This window comes from Orcinus orca, chromosome 16, assembly GCF_937001465.1.
Source record: "Orcinus orca chromosome 16, mOrcOrc1.1, whole genome shotgun sequence".
NCBI classification, from domain to species: Eukaryota; Metazoa; Chordata; class Mammalia; order Artiodactyla; family Delphinidae; genus Orcinus; species Orcinus orca.
The window spans coordinates 51,972,130-51,993,538 of record NC_064574.1 but is presented as its reverse complement, the minus strand read 5'-3'; the positions used below and the strand labels follow the sequence as shown (position 1 = coordinate 51,993,538).

The 21,409-nt window shown below is 53.2% G+C and overlaps 2 protein-coding genes across 2 annotated transcripts; one reads left to right on the top strand and one right to left on the bottom strand.

The window, feature by feature from the left end:
- Nucleotides 1-9,820: 9,820 nt before the first annotated feature.
- Nucleotides 9,821-14,008, top strand: ZSCAN10 (zinc finger and SCAN domain containing 10). The gene is made up of 5 exons (XM_004270256.4): nucleotides 9,821-10,289; nucleotides 10,652-10,919; nucleotides 11,146-11,210; nucleotides 11,364-11,421; nucleotides 12,441-14,008. The coding sequence occupies exons 1-5, from the start codon at nucleotides 9,894-9,896 to the stop codon at nucleotides 14,006-14,008; spliced, it is 2,355 nt and encodes a 784-aa protein (XP_004270304.4). The 5' UTR covers nucleotides 9,821-9,893.
- A 1,776-nt stretch (nucleotides 14,009-15,784) lies between these two features.
- On the bottom strand, nucleotides 15,785-19,104 carry LOC105748024 (uncharacterized). The gene is given in 5 exon segments (XM_049699402.1): nucleotides 15,785-16,273; nucleotides 16,310-16,365; nucleotides 16,777-16,908; nucleotides 17,475-17,534; nucleotides 19,010-19,104. Coding segments are annotated over 5 exon segments (504 nt in total). The 5' UTR covers nucleotides 19,025-19,104; the 3' UTR covers nucleotides 15,785-16,032.
- Nucleotides 19,105-21,409: the final 2,305 nt, after the last annotated feature.

Here is a 21,409-nt window from a genome sequence, read left to right as displayed (position 1 = left end):
CTCAAGCGGTGCCTTGCTGTTTTTCAACTGCGGCATATTCTGTTGTATGGCTACATCACAATGTCTAACCAGGAGCCTACTCATCACCCAATTCTTGATGCCCTTGCCTTGCAGCAACTGGAACTACCCAGCAGCTCTTATTGTGGAGGCTTTGCTCCTTTCCAGTGGGTAAACAAGACTATCATCTGATCTTGCAACAGGGCAGGCAGAGAGGCTGCCAACCCCAAACCTGGCTCCTGGATCTCAGCTGTGATGCTGGCCCAGAAGCCTGCCCATCACAGTCAGCAGAAATGGCTTTCTCCTGCCCTGGGCAAGCTCCAGGAGGAAAGGAGGCTCCTCCCTAGGCAGCAATTCCAAGTGCTTCTTACCATGATTGTCAAGGCTGGCAGCTTCAGCCTCAGCCACGCAAGCTGTGAACACCAAGGCCAGAAAAGCCCCCAAACTTAGTAGGGTTGACTGGATATATTCCCCCAAACACCCACATACCACCTTCCAGAACATTTTCTCTACCTGGGAGCTAAAGACAGCTTACAGTACAGGCAGGGAGGGGATTCTCTGTTGAGACCAAGCTCAAGAGTCACTCCACTTGGCTCTTTGGAGGTAGATATTAGAGTAAATTAAGTTACTTTCCCTATAGAGGTTGCTGCATTTTTAGGAAACCAGGACACTATCATCATCCTAAAATACCCTTCACTGTTGCTGCAGTCACCTCCTGCTATCTGATACCTAAAGGGTGCCCCAGTCTTGGGTAGAGTTTAAGGTACATTCACTCACGAAAGCTAAAGACACTGAAGCAGGTGGGGATGGGAGTACTTAGGAGGCATTCTGATTGGCTCAGCTCTGAGGACCCCTCCTGGGAGCAGATGACAATGGCACTCAGGCACCCACCCTTGATGTCCTTTTCAGCCCTTCCTCCTGCTGCACTCTCTGGCACCTACCCTCAGCTCTCAGACTCGTTCCTCTACATGGCGTGTGGTCTTTCACTAGTGTCTCTTCTATTTTTTTTTTTTTTTACTCAGTTGGGTGTGAAAAAAAATGTAGAACTTCCATTAATTTTACTTTCTCTCCTTTTAAAAATCCTATTTTTGTGAATGCTTTATAATGTGAAAAAAAATCAGGGTTCCATGGAGAAACAGCTGATCCTAGGACTGGGGCAAGAAATGCACAAGATGAGTCTGCAGACAGTGGGAGGGGAAATGGTACAAGCTCTCTGGACAAGTGTGGCAGAATCTTCTGAACCTGACCATCCACATACCCTATGACACAGCGATTCACTCCTGGGCACAAGTCCTGCAGTACGCACTTATATGGTTACCCGAGACCTACAAGAACTACTAAGCGTGGCTTCAAACTGAAAACCACCCCCGTGTAGACACAGTAGAATGAACAAATAACACAATGGGGGAATACTATTCAGGGAATAAGCAACGCGTGGATGACTCCCTCACTGTGGAGTAAGGTCAGATGAGAGTTCCTATTGTGTGACTTCACTTACACGGAGTTCAAAGACAGACCAAACAAATCTGCTGTGGTTGGAAGTCAGGATAGCGATTATGGGGGAAGGGAAGTGACCAGAAGGGGGCACCAGAGTAGGCCCGAGAGGGCCAGTAAATTCTAATTTGATTGGGATGCTGGCTAAAGGGCTGTTTTCGCTTGGTGGAGACTCATCACGCTCTTCGTTTTTGGTTTGCGCACAATTTCTGTACATTACACCTAAAAGTTTACTTTAAAAAAAAAAAAGGAAATGAATGAAGAGAAACCATAAGACCATTGCTATGATCCAGGCAATAAATGATGGTGACCTGGACTTGGTAGCAGCAGTGGAGGTAGAGAAACACATGTATGAAAAATATTTAGGCTATCAGACCTACAGAACTTGGAGACTGATGAGATGTGGGAATGAGTTAAAGCAAGGGGGTCAAGGATAAATTCCAGTACCTGGCTTGAGCAACTGAATGGATTGTTCTACACTTACCGAAATAGAGAATACCAGGAAAGACAAGGTCTGATGTGGAATATTCCTTCAATCCACATTTAGTGAGTGTTTACTATGTGCCGGGCACTGGAGATACAGCAATGAACAGCAGCAAAGCCAGTCTTGTGGAGCTTGCATTTAAGTGGCTGGGTGAGGGACTTCCCTGGTGGTCCAGTGGTTAAGACTCCGTGCTCCCAATGCAGGCGATCTGGGTTTGAATCTGGGTTTGATCCCTGGTCAGGGAACTAGAACCCGTATATATGCTGTAACGAAGATCCCGTGTGCTGCAACTAAGACCTGGCGCGGCCAAATAAATAAATAATTTTTTTAAAGTCATACAGTGGTTCACCCTCTCTTCAGTGCTTCTCAGTCATTTCTACCTTAGCAGTGAGATTAGAGTAAACCTAGCCCAGAATCCTGCCAAAGTGTGTTATTAAGTCTTTGTTCTGTCCTGAATTCTATACCACCTGGAATTAAACCAACTCATTAAAAAAAAAAAAGAATGAAGAGGAACTGGCAAAGTGGGGATGTGAGTGAGAGCATCCATTCCAGGCCAGGGCAGGATCAGACTGGCATGTTCAGGAATTGAAAGGCAAAGGAAAAGAAGCCAGAAGATGAGATCCATGGTAGGAAGGGGCTGTGGGATGAGCCCCAGGCTGAGCTGTCTGGATTTAGTTCTAAGTGCCATAGGAAGCCACAGAAGAGCTTTGAGCAGCAGAGTGAAGGGATGCAATTAAACCATCTGCCCAAGTCACACAGCAGCAAATGGCAAAACTGAGACTGCAGCTCGGGCTTGCAGAGCCAATGGCTGGCTCCTACCAAAGAGACAAGATGAAACACCTGGGAGATAGCTAGTTTACAGACACTGAAGAAAGACCAGGACAGGTGCAATGCTCACTCCTGTTCTTATCAAAATCCCCAGTGCTTCTGTACCAGGGCTGGTCCTTAGTGAGGGATCTGGCTGTACCATAAACACTGCAATTACTCCATCAAGATTGCAACCACCCAGAGGAAAATGCTGGGGTTATGGCTGCAGGAAAAGATGTTACTAATGCAGTTAAGAGACAGGCATTTAAGCCTCTGGATGAACCAAAGGCTAATCAAGGGATCATAGTGTTTTTAATAGTAATTCTTCCCAGAGCTGGAGAAGGATTTCTCCCTTTGCCCTGAATAATTCTAAATGGAGGAATCCTAAGGAAACTGAAAATACAAGGAAATTTGTTTTTCTTTTGCAATCTCTGAAGAGATAAGAGGAAAGAAGAAGACCCCATCACCCCATCACTATTTTCAGGTGCTTTTGCTGACCTGGATAATACTAAACTTAATTTTTTTTCATATTTAATAAATAAATGGTAAGTTGGGGTTTGTTTTTGTTTGTTTTTTAGACACCAGTTACTTCCCCCCAAAATCTAAGGTAACAACTAGAATAGTTTAAGTGTGCATTTTCAAGATAATTTTAGAAGATATTGATATATATCCTAAACAGGTAGATTTATATTAAAAGTCCTTTGAAGATGCGTTTATCATTTTTAGTAAATGGAGTAAAGTAGCAATCCAGCAACTGCACAAGAATTTTCGTCTCTCAGTGGCTAACACTCTGGGAGAGGGGAGTGTATTGATATTTTCAAAGATAAGGACGAATGTGAAGGGACTTAAATGTTCAGCTCTTTTTTTTTTTTTTCCTCGCCACGCGGTTTGCAGCATCTTAGTTCCCGGACCAGGGATTTAACCCGGGCCAGACATCGAAAGCGCTGAGTCCTAACCACCGGACCTCTAGGGAATTCACTTAAGCCCTTTATTTCTGCAAAGTAATTTGAGTTAATAAACCTTGCCCCCGTGATCTGGTCCTGCCCGGTCTGTAAGCCTCAAGGGGGCAGCACTTGTCCCTTCTATTCAGCACTGGGTACCCGGGGTCAGGGACAATGCCCGGACACACTCGGGGAAGGAAATATTTCCCGAATGAATGGTGCGCGCGCGTGGTGGGCCAGGAGCGCGGGTATTAGCCAAAGCCCATACCTGGGCCGAGAGTTAGGATTGAAGGAGGCCAAAAGCTAGTGTTGGTCTTGTCTCACTCCAGGCACTTGCCTTTCTGCCTGGATGCTATTTCTGGGAGTTACGTCAACTTGGTCTCTGCTTTTCTGACAGATTTCCAGGAAAGGTGTGCACCTGAGTCGAAGGTCTGGAAGACAGCGTCAACAGCAAACACCGAGCCTTCCCTCTGTGCTCCCAGCCAGCTCCCCCAGGCTCTCACCTGGACGCTCCAGGCCCGAGGCACCGAGACCACCTTACCCGAGGAGGCCACGCTCCTTCCTGCAGTTCTCCCCCATCCTGTCTAGACAAGGCCCACAGCTCCCGGTCGAGTTGCCCCCACTCCCAGGGGTCAGACACGGCCTCGTCCTCGAAGGCGGCAGCCATAGGTGCGCGTGTCAGTCCTGGAGGCGGGGCAGGAGCGGTGGTGCCCGGGGGAGGGGGCGTGATGGTCCAGCCTAGGTATAGGGGTACAGGAGACGCCTCCGCCCCGCCTCCCAGGCCAGGCCCAGCGGCGGGGTTTCCTTTCCACATCCGGGGTGGGGTTTCATAGTCCCGCCCCGGGTGGGTTTCCTGGCCCGCCCCAGAGAGGGGGGGCTCAGTAGCCCCCGACTGCCCCCGAGGTAGCGGGAGTACGCGCTGTGGAGTGCCCGGTGCGGGGTGCCAGCAAACCTCGGAGGGCGGTGGACTCTCTGCTCGGCGGTTCCTCATCCATTTTGTCCGTCCTCACGTGTGCCAGGCGCTAGGCTAGGCGCGGAGGATGCAGAGCTGACAAGGGAAACGGACCACTGTCCGCAGGGAGCTTTGGTCCAATGAGATCCACGCTAGACAATTAAAATAAAGGAACAGAAGAAGCCCAGGTGCTGTTAAGTGCAGGAGACAAGACCCGGCCGAGGAGCCAGAGCAAGCGCAGGATCTGGCCGCCCGTCGGGGCAGCCTCTGAGCAGGTTGGAGCCCTGAACGCTCAGCGAGGCACCGTGGACTCCCCAGAGGAAGTGCCCATCTGGCTGGAGACAAGGGCATGACGCAAAGAGGCCCTTTAGAGCAAAGGGAAAGGCTTGACTGGAGTTAGAGTTGGACTCAAGGCTGTTGGTGAGGTCACTTCGCCTCCTGGGAGCCCCTGCTTGGTCATTCGTAAAGCTGGGACAAAAGCCACCTCTAAAGATTCTTGGGAGGATTTTAGGTGCCAGTGTCGACCAGTGGCCTCTCTTCCCCATCACATGGTCCTGTTCCATTTTCTAATTAGCGCCTGTGGTTTGCTCCTGTACCCTGGCGTGCAAGCTCAGGACTGTCCCTCACGTTTACCTCAGTATCCTCTTTGCCCGGCACATAGCAAGCTTTTTTTTTTTTTTGGCCACACCTAGCACCATGTGGAACTTCCTGGACCAGGGATGAACCCGCGCCCCCTGCAGTGGAAGCGCAGAGTCTTAACCACTGCACCACCAGGGAAGTCCCAGCAAGCATTTGTAAATGGCAACTCTTGTCCCCCAAAAAAGTACAGGGTGACAGACGGCCAAGGGGCACAGGGCCAGTCCTGCTTAGGAGGGGGGCAGCTGTTACTTGGAGGGGTAGTTAGACTCTCAAATACAGGCCTGGGTTGGAATCTGGATCCACTGCTTTGTCTTTATTTCTTTGGCCCCGCCCTCTCCCCACCCCACTCCCAAACTGGGAGGTTAAGGGTTAACTCTAGGAAGCCCCCCTCACCACCTGGATGGGATTGGGGAAGGGAACTTCCTGTTCCATTTTCCCGGAGTCCTTTCCCAGGTTGGCCGAGGCTGACTCTGGCCCTGGGGGCCCTCAGAGAACCCCTCAGCACCTCCACCTCTGTAGTGGGAACCCCGAGTGGTGAGTTGCAGGGAGGCCTGGGGTACAGGCTTCCAGGACAGACTTAAAGGGTTCGTTGTAGCTTGGAGAGAGAAAGGGGGCTCCAGGCCTCTGTGGTGGGATGGGGGATTAGGGTGCTGGAAGAAAGCCTTGGGTGGATGTGGTTGGTCCATGCTGGGGAGTACTGGCGGGCCTGTGGCAATGGGGACATTCGGGAGGGTCGCTGGACTTCCTGTGTCGTGGGCTTGCTGTACCCGCTGGGGAGTGGAAGGCAGGCTCCACGGTCCCCCAGGTGGACCGGACTCATCGACTCGGCCCAGCACTGGAGGGGAGCCCGGCCAACAAAGACGAGCGATCCAGGGAGAAAGGGAGAGCCCCTGGCTGAGGACCCCGGCTCTGGGTGCTCCCATTGTCTGGGTGGGTCCGGTGGCAGCACCTCCACCCCAGGCTGGTCTAGCCTAAGCCTCTCCGCCTCTCGAGGTTCCAAATTAAGCTCGTCAAATATCGGAGGATGGCTGAAAAGCTCCCCCAGCAACCCAGCCCACCCCCCACAGATGCGCATATTAACAAAGCTTTTGTCCTGGAGACTTGGGGGGAGGGAGAGACTCTCCAGGGCCTTCGTCCCTTGAATTCCACCTCTTTCAAACCTTTTGGAGAGACCTCCCCTGAAGGTTCCGGCACCCCACTTGCCTAAGCCTGAGGGCTGGAAATCGGAATGGCCTTGTTTTTTCTGATTCATGCTGTAATATTCTGGTTAAGACTAGGCAAATCGCACAGGGTGGGAGGGGAATTGGGTCCTTTTCTGTTTCTGAGCTTTTGCACCATAAAATCAGCGTTCTCCCCTTAAAGCAAATCTTGGCTCTCCCTGGTGTGACCTTGAGCAAGTCACCCATCCTCTCAGAGCTTGGTCTTTGCACCTGTCAAATGGAGAAATTATAACTTACTGCGTGGACTGGAGTGGGATGAAGTGACCCTAAGCAGAGCCCATACAGATAAGCACTCAGTACATGCCAGCTGTTAATACAGGGTTCCTGATCACACGTGATTGGTTCTCTAATTATTTTGCTCATGCTACCAAAACACAATAAAACAAAAACCCATTTTCCTGAACATTTAGTAAAGACCTTTTCTGCACCAGACATTTTTTCATGCATTCCTCAATAATTAAAACTGCAAGGTAGCCAGGTGGGTGGTGTGTGTGGAGTCCCAGAAGAGAGGTGCCAGTGGGTGGAAGGAGCCCCATGTGCCAAAGTGCAGGAAGGAACGGACGTTGGACAAGGCTGTGGGGGAGAGAATGGAGGTAGGGGAAAGCTGGGGAGATTCTGGAGTGGTGGGGGGAGACTGCAGACTGGCCGGAGGGAGTGGGTAGGTGGGGGAGAGGGAGGGAAGCTGGGAAGATGCTGGAGGGAGGTGGAGGGAGGCTGGTCAGGTGGCCAGCACGTAGGCCTGGATCTGTGTTTTAGCATCACAAACCTCTCCCCTGTGTGGGAAGCGCTAGGCCCAGACTTAAAACACACGGGTTTCATTTGTTCTTTTACCACATCATACCCCACTCACCCCACCTCTAAAGGAGGTTCAGAGATCCCTCAGCCCTGAATGAAGGGGACTTAAACTATCCAAAGCTCTTGACCAGGCTGACTTCTCCCTGGCTCCATTGTCAAGGCTGGGCTGTTTTGGGGAAATGTCTGTACCTCTGAGCCTGGGTGTCCTGGGCTGTAAAATGGGTCAGTGATAGGACTAGCTGTTAGCTGTGGTTGTTTGTATTTTTACTCAGTAATGAGAACAGTAAGGTGTTCTCATTAGGCACACCCAACGTGTACTCTCTAGCAGGTCGGGCACCGCTCCACTCCCTTTATGTGGTGGGAAGTGATGCAAGAGGGTTTCTTCCCATTCCTCTGCCTGGGATGTTCCTGGTGGGGGTGGGGGACAGGTTTGGGAGAAGCTCATTTGCAGTCCTGAAGCTGGAGAGCAGGGAGGGCAGAGACACGTTGGAAATTGGGTTTCCATATCCAAAGAATAAGCCTTCTGGGTTGTGCTGAATGACTGAACTGAGTCCCCTGTGGGTGCGGAACTTGGGTCAGCTCCCCCTAGGTAGGTCTTGGCTACCCCAAAAGGAAGGAATAGTCCTATGGAACCAGTGCCCCCTGTTGGTCAGTTAGAAACACTTTTTTTTTAATGCTAGCCAGACTCACAGGGTTGGGATGGATACCTCCCAGAGGGGTAGACCAAGGAAGAATCCAGAACTAAAAAAAAAAAAAAAATTAGGAAAGAAAGGGAAATGACTGCCTCTCCTGCCATCACCCAGCTCCCAAGGGTGCACCCACTAGAGGCCTCTGAAGTGAGTGAGACTGCTTTGGCCTGACTTGGGAACACATCTGTCACAGACTTCTGCAAGCAGTAAGCTTAAGTCCCATGTGGAGACCCCCCCACCCATCCCAGCTCCCCGGCTCATCCCAGCCTGTCTCTAGGGATGGAACCCAGGGAGGGAAGAAGATTGGAACACCGGGTGGGAGCTCAGCCCTGCACTGGTCAGCTGGGTGGCCTTGGCCTTGACTGCTGAGAACCACCTCCAGAGCCAGAAAGTGAGGGTCCGGAAGTCTGGTCAAAGAGCAATCACATGCATGAACTACTCCCCCCTCCTGCCAACCTTTTATCTTTAAAATTCTCAAACTTCCAAAGAAGTTGAAAGAGCAATGGAATGAATGGGTGAATCCATACACCCATCTCCCAGATTCAACAACTGCTATAATTTTGCCACATTTGCCTTGTTGATCCATAAATGTGGCTGAATCCTCATGCTCCATCACTTCCAAACCCTTCAACATTTTCTAAGAATAAAGAAATTTCCTACATACCACAACACTGGAATCTCATCTCAGAAGTTGGTAGTCATCTCCATTATCACCCAGTGCTGCACCCATATTCAGATTTCCCCAACTGACCCCAGAATAGCTTTTAGAGCCTTTTGTTTTTTGTTTTAAATTAGGATCCAATCAATGTTCGTGCATTTGGTTATATCAGCTGTTAGTCTCCTCTAGAGAAACGTGTGCCCTACAGGCACTTTTTAAAATTTAATTTAATTTATTTATTTATTTATTTTGCGGTACGCAGGCCTCTCACTGTTGTGGCCTCTCCCGTTGCGGAGCACAGGCTCCAGACGCGCAGGCTCAGCGGCCATGGCTCATGGGCCCAGCCGCTCCGCGGCATGTGGGATCTTCCTGGACCAGGGAACGAACCCGTGTCCCCTGCATCGGCAGGCGGACTCTCAACCACTGCACCACCAGGGAAGCCCCAGGCACTTGTTTTTCATAACAGACTCAGAAGAACCTGGGCCACTTGTTTCCCATAATGTCCTGTCTTTGGGATTTGTTTGGTCGTTTCCTCAAGAGACATTTGACTTATTTGTTTGTTGTTGTTGTTTTTTATAAATTTGACATATAACCTTAAGCAAGTTTAAGATATACAGCATTTATATGTTAGAATATGATTGTAATGTAATGATATGTATCATATTATATAATTATATTATAGTACAATATTATTGTCTGCATTTGTTATACTGTGCATTAGATCTCTATGGCTTATTTACTACTTGTTACAAGTTTGTACCTTTAAACACCATCACTCTTAGCCTCTCTGCCAACTTGTTTTTATTCCCTGCAATGCCCTTTAACCTGGAAGTTGGGTCTAAAGGCTGGATTGGATCACGATGAAACATTTTTGGCAAGGATCCGTCTTCGGTGGTGCCAGGTACTCCCCGTGGCACCATATCAAGAGGCAGGGAAAGCCAGACTGTCCTCTCTCAGGAATGCCAACTTTGATCACTGGGGTAAAGTGAGGCGAACTTCTAAATGCTGCAGGAGGGAATGAGAATACTAAACAATCCATTTTCTCTGCCTTTTGGTGTGTTGGTCAGGCTGAGCCACTACTCGTGACCAGTTCGAGAAACGATTCCTCTGGAGGCCACATCTGTAGGCATCCCTTAACACCCCAGGTGTGGGAGCTGAGAGAGAGAGAGAGACCCAAGAGTTGAAGCAACCACTGTGAGGCATCGCCAAGGTGAAGGATGCTTGCAGAACCAGGCCCGGCTGCACGGGAGCCAGAGCAGCTCGGAGCAGTCAAACTGGAGGAGGAAGAGGCTGCCGGCCAGGAGGACCCCAGGCGGCCAGAGGCCAGGCCCCGGCCCGAGGTGGCTCACCAGCTCTTCAGGTGCTTCCAGTATCAGGAGGACATGGGGCCGAGGGCATCCCTGAGCCGCCTCCGGGAGCTCTGTAGCCACTGGCTGCGGCCGGCTCTGCACACCAAGAAGCAGATCCTGGAGCTGCTGGTGCTGGAGCAGTTCCTGAGCGTGCTGCCCCCCCACCTGCTGGCCCGGCTCCAGGGCCAGCAGCTCAGGGATGGCGAAGAGGTGGTGTTGCTGCTGGAGGGTGTCCAGAGGGAGTCCAGCAATGTGGGGCCGCTGGTAAGAAGGGGGCAGCCAGGCGGGCTGGACAGCAGGTGGAAAGACAGTGACTTTATCACCCCATTAAGAAATCACTGAGCTGGGACTTCCCTGGCGGCCCAGTGATTAAGACTCCCCACTTCCACTGCAGGGGGTGTGGGTTCGATCCCTGGTCGGGGAACTAAGGTCCTGCATGCCGCGCAGTGAGGCCAAAAAAAAAGAAGTCACTAAACCCCACTTTCCTTCCTCTGCCGGCTCCTTCTTGACCTCCTAACTCCCTCCCTGTCTGACCCTCACATTTCCTCAGTCCCATGGCCCTAGGGAGTTAGTAGGACTTGGATTACCGTCCTGTCCATCACCTAACATGGATGTGTTCTGAACAGGATTTTAGTTTTAATGCTGGCAAGAATTGTCCCCGTGCAGAGGTCACCTTGGAGGAACAGGGGGGCTCTTTCCAAGTCTCCAGCCACAGCCCCAAGAAGGAAGTGCCCTCAGAAGGGCCTCCAGCCCTGGAGCCATCGCAGGAACTCTCGCTGTCCCAGCCAGTGCCCTCCAAGCCTGCTGAGATGGGGGCCTGGAGATGTCCCCCAAGTTCAAAGCAGCCACTGAGTCCAGGTCCCAAGAGAACATTGCAGGCCCCGCAAGAGAGCGGTGAGGAGCTGGGGCCTAAGGAAGGTGGAGGCCTGGTGTACGGTGGGAGCTGAGGGGCCAGGTGGGTGAGGGTGGGGAAGGAAGGGGGCAGCCTCCCTAGTTGACAGGAATGGGGGAGAGCCAAGATGCCTGTCACGAGGCCCTGATGATGGGTGCACGTCCTCGGAGCCACATGGTGGTAGGACTGGCTTCTAGCAGCTCTTTCTTTCTCCCCCAGTGCTGTCAGCCCCGCTGGGTCCTGAGCTGTGGCCAGAGGAGAACTCTGGAGATCAGGAGCTAGCAGCTGTGCTGGTGAGCCGGACTGGTCCCCTCAGTTCTCTGCCTCTGAAGTTATAGCAAATCCATGTTTTTCTTAATTTAAACCTTGAAAGTTCTTCATCCCCCTCAGGTCCTAGAGCCCCATTCCTCACTTAGTGACAATCTCTGCCCCTCCTTTGGTCACAGGAGTCCCTAACCTTTGAAGATGTCCCAGCAAAGAAGGCTTGGCCTGTGCATCCTCTGGGTAAGAGGCCTTTCTCCCGGGTTTATGACCACTGAAGGGTTTTTCTTTGCCTGTCAGGGGTGGTCCCTACCTGACTTTTTGACCTCTTTGGCAAAAAATGGACTATTTTGATGAGGTAATATATACTGATATATATATCTACATAGATATATATTGATATGTCTGTATCTATACAGGGCTATTTTAAGGCTCATTGGGTCTAATCATCAACCCCCAAAACTTTGAGCTTTTAAAATAGGTGGTCGGGAACTCCCTGGCCATCCAGCGGTTAGGACTCTGGGCTTTCATTGCCGTGGGCCCAGGTTCAATTCCTGGTCAGGGAACTAAGATCCCGCAAGCTGTGCAGCATGGCCAATAAATAAATAAGGTGGTCATGGCAAATATCATATGATATCATTTATATGTGGAATCTAAAATATGACACAAATCAACTGATCTATGAAACAGACTCAGCCATAGAGAACAGACTTGTGGTTGCCAAGGGGAAGAGAGTGGGAGAGAGGGATGGATTGGGAGTTTGGGATTAGCACATGCAAACTATTATATATAGACTGGATAAACAGCAAGGTTCTACTGTACAGCACAGGGAACTATATTCAATACCCTCTAATAAAACATAATGGAAAAGAATATATCTGTAACTGAATCCATTTGCTGTACAGCAGAAATTAACACAATATTATAAATCAACTGTACTTCAGTAAAATTAATTACAACAGCTAAAATAAAATAAAATAGATGGTCACGGGAGGGCTTGCTAATGGATATGGGTCTCCATTTGGGAGAATGACATAGATAGTGGTGATGGTTGCACAACATTTTGAATGGACCTAATGGACCAGAATTATACACCTTAAAACGGTAAACTGTATGTTATTTGGTTTTTACCCACCCTCTGCCCACCTACCAGCTTTGCAGGATTCTGGGATTCTTTCTGCTTCCAGGCACTGAGGTTCTGGCAATTCCCAGAAGCGCCTCTGAAAAGGCCTGACCTGTCCTGTTTTCTGCTTCTTTCCCAGGATTTGGAGGCAGAACCCCAGACGAGGCGTTTAAAGAAGAGGAACCGAAAGGGGTGTCCTGGCCCGCTGCCACCTCAGCGAAGTCTCAGGCAGAGAGTCCCAGGGTGGCAGAAGAGCCCCACACTCAGTCGCTCGGCCCGGGCCCTGAGGTGGGCGGCCCCGGTGGAGAAATGTCCCCTCCCGACAGGAGTGAAGTTCTCGAGGTCAAAGTGGCTGGGGGCGCCCCCAAGTCGGAGCCGGAGATAAAGTTCATCTGCACAGACTGCGGGGTGAGCTTCCCACAGCTGGCCCGCCTGGAGACGCACCAGCTGCGGTCTCACCCGGGCGCGCGGTCCTTCCTGTGCTTGTGCTGCGGGAAGAGCTTCGGCCGCAGCTCCATCCTCAAGCTGCACATGCGCACGCACACGGATGAGCGGCCGCACACCTGCCACCTCTGCGGCCACCGCTTCCGCCAGAGCTCGCACCTGAGCAAACACATGCAGACGCACTCCTCCGAGCCCGCCTTCCTGTGCGCCGAGTGCGGTCAGGGCTTCCAGCGCCGGGCCCGCCTCATGCAGCACCTTCTGGCGCACGCCCAGGACCAAAAGCCCCCAGGCGCCCCGGAGACCAAGACCCCAGCGCCCCCCGAGCTGGCCATCGTCCTGTGCTCCCACTGCGGCCAAACCTTCCAGCGCCGCTCCAGCCTCAAGCGCCATCTGCGGATCCACGCCAAGGACCAGGGCCACCAGTGCTCCGAGTGCTCAGGCAGCCTGCGTCCCGGGCCCGAGCTCAGGCCCTACGTGTGTGGCGACTGCGGCAAGGCTTTCCGGCGCAGCGAGCACCTGGGGGCACACCGGCGTGTGCACACAGGCGAGCGGCCCTTCTCCTGCCAGGTCTGCGGCCGCAGCTTCAGTCAGAGCTCCCAGCTGGTCTGCCACCAGCGGGTGCACACGGGCGAGAAGCCCTACAGCTGCCCACACTGCGGGAAGCGCTTCATGCGAAGGGCCGGCCTCGCGCGCCACCTCCTGACCCACGGCGGCCCGAGGCCCCACCACTGCACCCAGTGCGGCAAGAGCTTCAGCCAGACGCAGGACCTCGCCCGCCACCGGCGCAGCCACACCGGGGAGAAGCCCTGCCGCTGCAGCGAGTGTGGCGAGGGCTTTAGCCAGAGCGCCCACTTAGCGCGCCACCAGCGCATCCACACCGGGGAGAAGCCTCACGTCTGTGACACGTGCGGCCACCGCTTCCGCAACAGCTCCAACCTGGCCCGCCACCGCCGCAGCCACACGGGCGAGCGGCCCTACAGCTGCCAGAAGTGCGGCCGGAGCTTCCGGCGCAACGCCCACCTGCAGCGCCACCTGGCCACGCATGCCGGGGCAGGGGACGAGGGCGTGTCTGGGCAGGCCGAGCCCCCCCAGGAGTGCCTGGAGTGCGGCAAGATCTTCAGCCGCAGCTGCAACCTACTGCGGCACATGCTGGTGCACACGGGGGCCAGGCCCTACTCCTGCGCGCAGTGTGGCCGCAGCTTCAGCCGCAACTCCCACCTGCTACGCCACCTGAGAACCCACGCCCGGGAGACCCTGTACTAGCTTCGCCTGGTTCCGCCAGGTCTGTCCCGCGTGCATCTCCCCAGCGTGCCTGGCCTCCAAGGCTGCAGTGGATGGCGCTGCCCCCACACCCCAGCCACCTCTCTCTGGCTCCACCGACCCTGCACAGTAGTTCTTCCCGTCCCCACAGGGAACTCTTCCAGGCCTCAGGAATGTATTTTAAAATACCCAAAGTAAAACAGCCTTCTTGAAAGTGGTCCCTCTTTATGTTTTTTTAAGTGCACCAAAATGCCACCTTTTACCCTCCCCACTGTATCACGGTGATGCATTTCTCCTTCCCCCACCCCTTCAAAGCAGGCTGGATGGGAGCAGGCCCAGGGGGAGTTCCTCCCACCTGAAAAGGCTCAGACTGTGTGTGTGTGTGTGTGTGTGTGTGTGTGTGTGTGTGTGTGTGTGTGTTGGGAGGTGGGGGGAGGGTTTCTGTCACAGGCAGCTCTTGGTAAGGCCAACCAATCTCACCCAGGAATTTTTTCTCCTCTGGAGTCTACCACTAACCCTCCGTGTCCAACACAGTATCCTCCAGCCATATGTGGCTGTTTAAATTAATTAAAATGAATAAAACTTAAAATCCCAGATTCTGGATTAATACAGGAAACCTCTTCTTCTATAACACTGGTAACTAATTCTAACTGAAAATGCTAACAGGAGAAACTAACCTGCCCACAGCCAAGTCAGGTTGACAGTTGGGGACCCCTAACCATCATACTCTTCTAAACCCAAAGCTGCCTTGTAGGTTTGCCCCACCTTCTTCCTGCCCATCAGGCTGACTTGGTTTGCCTCTCCCTCTGGTGGATAGATTTTAAATCACGTGACTTCTGCTAAAAATACAGGAGAGAAAAGCTGCCCACCCCAGCTCCAGAGCACACATACACCTGCTTTTGTCTGTCACTTTTCACTCAAAAAATATTATATTTTAATTACTGCCCCTCCACCAACCTGACACAAGACTGCTCCTTAGCAAATGCTTGTGGAAAGGAAGTGAACTCATCAACCAAAGCTCAAGGAACTGAAGAACCAGCCCCAAATCTGGGGAAAGTAGAGGTGGTTCTCAGGCACAGTTGGGAGGGAAAGCTCTGAGCCTATGGAAGGTCCAGCCCTTCAGGGGTTGGGAGGAAGAGTGGGTTGCAGAGAATCCCCAAAGGAAAAGCTACTCTGTGAGCACCCTGAGGCAGGATGTCAGGGCTGCTTGGGGTGAGGTTGGAGAGATTGGGGGTAGGGGAATTTGGCCTCAGAGATGGTGAGCATGGCTGGCCCTCAGGCCTTGCTCCTGGATCGCCCAGTCTGCATTTGCAGGCCCAGGTGAGGGAGGCCACAGGCCCAGAGACCCAGCTCCCACCTCTCCTACTCTGCCTTCCCTCCTGGCCCAGGATTGGGTGCACCCTCCCTGGCTCCTGGGGCTCTGATCAAGGAGCTGCGAGGCCCCAGCTGGAGTGGTGAAGGCCCAAAGAGGGAGATCAGGAGAAGAAAAGAGGGGTCAAAGCCGCTCCCCGGAGCTCCCTGTGCCCCAGGAGTGTGCATTTATTGAGCACCTACTATGCCTCAGGCACCGCGATAAGCAATGCAGTGGCCTGAGATGGTCCAGTCCTCACCATGAGTCAGTCCTTGACCAGTGTCCCTAGTTACAGATTAGAGAGGCGGGTGGCTTGTCCTTGTTCACCCAGAACCAGGACCCCCACCTGGGTCCATCTGACCCACGAACTCTGCCTGTCACCACTGGGCCCCCAGCCTCCATCCCCACAGGCACTCCATTTGGTTCAATCAACTTTTATTAGGATTTCAGCACTACAGCGACAGGCAGGTCAGACCTGGAGAAAGAAACCCAGGTGGGGAGAGCTTGATGGTGGTGTCCTCCCTGAAGGACAGGAGGTGAGGGAGGTTGCAAGGATGGGTCAAGGGTGAGCAGGAGGGCAAAGGTCGCTTCAGAAGATTCTTACTGAGAAGGGGAAAATCAAATTGGCTTCTACATGAGGCCAATCTCCTCCCGGACCCTGTGGGGCTCCCTAGACCTAGATGAGGCTCTTGAAGACCTGCCCCACAGAGGAGAAGAAACGCTTCAACTCTCCCCAGATTGCCTCAACCGCACTGCGCAAGGCCTGTAGGCCGGCAGCCCCCTTCTGCCGCAGGCAGGCAAGCGCAACAAAAAACTTCCGCTTCAGCTTCTGCAGCCATTCTCAGAACTGCCTCAGCGCTCTGTCCGGAAAGCTCTTTCCCGGCTTCTGGTCCCCTGAATTGTCAGAGCCAGAGGGCCTCTCCGGGTCTCCTGGATTGTCAGTACCAGAGGGCCTCCGGATTCTACAACGGAATTCCTGCTGCACTTCACCAAGCACAGGGGTGAACTCCTGCAGGGATGGGAGGCTGTTCAGGGACCCCCCCTAGCGGGGATGCAGCCCCAGGTCCTGACCCTGGCTGAGGCCTCCAAGCCTTTGTGAGAGTCTGGGACACAGAAGCCCGCAAATGGAAACTGCCTGCTTTCCTGCCAACAGCTCCATGGACACCAGGACTTTTCCCAGAGGCGGGGCCTGGCCCCTCAATTCCCCTCAAGGCGTAAACCACCATGGTGAGGTGTACCTGCCTGTTGGCATACTGGCCTCTGAGCCCAGCACCAGGCCCACGGGGCTCATCATTGTGAATTCAGGGCGGGGCTCTGGCCACTGTGTGCTGGGCGGGGAGGCCAGTGCCAGCAAGGCTGCACCTCCCGAGCTCTCAGGGGCCATCTCTCCAACCCCCACTCAGGGGAGCTATGTGCACACATGGCAGTGCCAACGGCGAGAGAGAGTAAGGTGGAGGGGAAGCAAGGGGCTGTGACAGTGGTTCATACTCACCGGTACATTGTTGTGAACTTCGGCATCCACAGCTTCAAGCAGGTTCTCACTGAGTTGGTCCTGGGGAGAGGAAGTGTGGAGGCTGCACACCTGCCCCTGCCGCTGAGGTCTGTGGTCCCCACTGTGGCCTCCCATGCATCCAGATGAGTCCAAAGGGAGACAGCAACCCAGATAACCTGGCTGATCCAACCCTGGGGGCTACTCTTTGGGGGACGGGCAAGGCCCAAACTCATGTCCAGCTTTGCTAGGACTGACTCGACCTGCTGGGAAAACAACGCTCCGTTTAAAATCCCCCCACCCACTCTCACTTTCAGTCTCAAACCCCAAGCCCCAGCTTGTTCTCATCTGTGGCCCCTCACCGCAAGGTGAGGGTTCAGCCCACGTGCCTGGGGACCAGGCATCTGGCATCCCTGCCCTGCCATCAATTGCCCTCTGACTTGGACACCTCCCTCAGCATCCCTGGGCCTCTGTACCCCCCACCTGTGCACTCACCTGCCACACAGGTAGGAATTTTGTCCAGTGTAAAGACTGGGTGCTGAGCTTTCACCTTCATCATCACCATCATCAGAAACCACCCACCACACTTAAACTGGGGAGGCAAGGGGAGTAGGGGCGCACTGACCCACCTGTGTTTCTGCTTGGGGTTGACTTTGGAGGTCATCACAGAAGTCGTCCACACACTCATGCTGTGAAGAGAGACAGAGTTGGGACAAAGAGGCCTGGTCCTTCTCCCTCCTGCGTCTCAGGTGGGCCAGGACATTCTCAGCTTCACCCAGCAGAACCCAGGCCTCCTGCATCCCCCAACCATACATGGGGAAGAGGTTCTTGCCATTTTGGCCCTCAGAGAAGCAATGTTATCTGGGACTCCCTGTGGAGGTAACAGTGACACTCAGGCTTATGTGACCTTGCCAACTCCCCCAGACCTGTTACACACACACACACACACACACACACACACACACACACACACACACAAGTAGAACCATTGCCACTGAGTGTGCAGGGTCAACCTGGTTCCCAGATCCCTAGCCCTCCGTGGTCCTGTTGAGAGCTGAACAGGGAGGAATTGGCACTGTCCTCTCCTGTCTGAGGCTCTACCTGACTGCTGACCCTGCAGGCCCCCGGGCCCCAGCACCTCCCCGCCAGACACTTGGCTCCACCATGGAGGTGGGAGGTGCCCCACAGACCCCTCACTAGACTCCACATTATGGTCCCAATCTGGCGCTGTCCACACTGCCTTCCGGCCCCTGGGTGGTCAGTGCCACTCACAGCGTGTGCAAGGCACCTGTCTGCACACTTTGTGTCACCAGGGGCACCACCCTGTCAGCCCAGTGTTACACACAACGGGGCAAAAAAACACCTTGGGGGCCAGTGGGAACAATCTCCTGTCCCTCTAACTGAGCCTGACCACTCAGCCCTGGGTCATCCCACAAAGACCACTCCCCGATCCCTGTGTTGCGTGGCCCAGAGCTCCCTGGTCTGGTCACCCTCAGAATTGAGGTGGGGGGAGTGGTGTGGTGGGGGAAGGGGGGAAGGCACCCCAAAGGGAAAGAATAGACAGTGAGGCCAGGCACCTGTGAAGAATATTTTTAAGTTTCTCGGAAAGCACTGCCCAGCCTCAACCCCTGGGTTTCCGGGGTGTAGACGGGGTCCAAGGGGATGGCTGATTCCTCTTACACTGCAGACCCTCCATTTCCAGCTCCCCCACGAGCATGTCCAGTCTAATTCCTAAAGTGAAACCCTTGTCCCATAACTCCTCTGTGCTCCTGCACACACAGACACGCACACAGAGCTGCCCCCCATAACTGACCTCCCAGACAGGAATACTGGCCCACAACAGGACTTGCTCCATAAAGGAAAGGGCTCAGAGCAAAAGAAAACTGTAGGGTCCTTTGTCCACAATTATGCAGGATTTCAGGACGGTGACAGCAGGGCATTCGAACAGGGTCATTGTGAGACTGGGCCCTGTTGATGGCACAGGTCACATGCCTTTGACCCTCTGCTTCCCCGGTGGCTCCCCCAGGGCCCAGGGAGGGTGGGACAGAGGCAGGTGCATGTGGACCAGTCAGCAGGGGTGGGGGCTGAGCTGGTGGGGGTGGGGGACACGGGGGAAATGAGACTCCAGGGCCCAATCTCCCCCCCATCACTCGCTCTCACTCACTTTGGAGAAGCACATGGTGGCTCCGGGTTCTGCTGCTGTGACCTAGTGGGAGGAACAGGTGTGAGGAAAAGGATTTCAGAGAAGCAGCCTGTCCCGCCACCCTGGAAAGTCCTCTGGCTACAGATCAGCCCCCTCCCCCAACTTTTGCTTCTCCTGAGCCAGTGACCTTGAGTTCCTCCAGCCAGAGCCCCAGCTGAGCTGTCTGCTGACCCCTGAGATCCACTGATTTATGAGCAGAAGAGAGAGGGGCGGGGGAGGGTGGAGCCACCCTGGGGCAGGATGCAGGGTCAGCTGTGTGTGTTTGCGTGTGTGTGACAGAAACAGAGACAGAGAGGGGAAGAGACAGAAGAAAGGAAAGACGAGGCAACAGAGGTCTGAGGGGCCTGGACTGAGGAGGGCATTTCCCTTACACTCAGGGTCCCTGGCTGTCGCCCCTCCACCCTGAGCTGGGATGGGACTCTCTGAGCCCAGCACGGGCCTCACCCCTGACCCATCAGCTCAAGAGAGGGGAGGGGCAGAGGGAAAGTCCAGACTTGAGACAGCAGGCTGAAGAATCTTCTGGAGCTCTGGAGAAGGACGTCACCCAGCTGCGGGTTAAGATATGGGGGATGCCCCTGAGCCCTCTGGGAGCCCCTCAATCCGGAGCCACCATGGCAGGGCTCTCCCTGGCCCTATCTCTCACAGCCTGGCCTGCCTCCCAGCTGCAGCCACAGCTCCTCACAGCCCAGCATGGCCATGGCCTTGCTGACTGTATTAGTGACCCAGAGCTGCCCTAACAAACTGCCACAGACCGGTGTCTAAACAGCACAAATTTATTCTCTCCCGGTGGAGCCTAGAAGTTGAAATCAAGGTGTCTGCAGGCTTGGTTCCTCTGAGAGCCCTGAGGGAGGGATGTGTTCCAGACCTCTCTCCTAGGCGTGCAGACAGCCATCTCCATGTTTACATGGCATCCTCCCTAGACACGTATCTGTCTCCTAATTCCCCATTTCTATAAGGTCACCAGTCATACTGGATTAGGGCATACACTAAGGACTTTTTTTTTTTTTTTTAAGGACTTCATTTTAACTTGATTCCCTCTGTTATGACCCATCTCCAGATAAGGTTGCATTCTGAGGTAGTGGCGGTTAGAACTTCACCATATGAATTTGGGGAAGCAAACTACAAACTGTAATATCCTTGAAGAAGAACAGTTCCTTAGGGGCCACTCGTGTGAGCCCAAGAGGGACAGACCTACAAGTCCCACTCCTTGCTGAAAGCCTCACTTGGGTTCACTGGACTCCAGCTAACATCCCCTGACCCTTAGGAGCCCATTCAATTGTCTGAAAACCCCTTTCCCCACCCAGGAAGTCCAGATCTTCCCTGAGCCATCTTTGAATTCCAGGGTGAGAGGGAGAGAAGGGAGCAGCTCCTGCTTCAGCTGCAAGTCGTATTTCTGGTTTCATCTCTGGAAACCTGGCTCCCTGAGACGTGACACTCTGCCCCCCATGTCTGTCTCATGAAGGCCACCATCTGAAGGCATTTTGTGTTTCATCATGGACTGAGCCATTTTCTTTAGAGCCTTAGTGAGATATAATTCACATACCATACAATTCACCCAGGAAAGTGCCCAATTCAATGCACAGAACTGCTCAACCATCACTACCACAATCAATTTCAGAGCATTTTCATCACCTCAAAAAGCCATTCTGGGGGTCTATCCTGGCGGTCCAGTGGTTAGGACTCCTTGCTTCCACTGCAGGGGCATGGGTCCATCCCTGGTCAGATCCCCTCATGCCACGCTGCTCAGCCAGCAGCCAGAAAGAAAAAAAAAAGCCATTCTGCACCCCTAAGCCATCATCCTCCAGTGCCCGTTACCAGGCAACCACTAATCTACTTTCTGTCTCTGTAGATTTGCCTATTCTCGACATTTCATATAAACGGACTCATACAGTATGTGACCATTTGTATCTGGCTTCTTTCACTCGGTATAGTGTTTTCAGTTCCTCCATGTGGCAGCGTGTACCAGGACTTCATTCTTTTTTATGGCTGCACAACATTCCACAGTAAGGATAGACCACATTTTGTTTCTCCATTCATCCACTGATGGACTTTTGGGTTGTTTCCACCTTCTGGCTATTATGAATAATGTTGCTATGAACATTCATGTACAAGTTTCTGTGTGGACATGCTTTTTCTCATGAATTCCACCTGGGAGTAGAATGGCTGGGTCATACAGTAACTATGTTTTTAACTTTTTGAGGTACCACCAGACTATTTTCCAAAATGACAAATCATTCAACATTCCCAGCAGTAATGTATCAAACTTCCACACATCCTTATCAACACTTACTATTATGTCTTTTTTTTTTTTTGCGGTACGCGGGCCTCTCACTGTTGCGGCCTCTCCCGTTGCGGAGCACA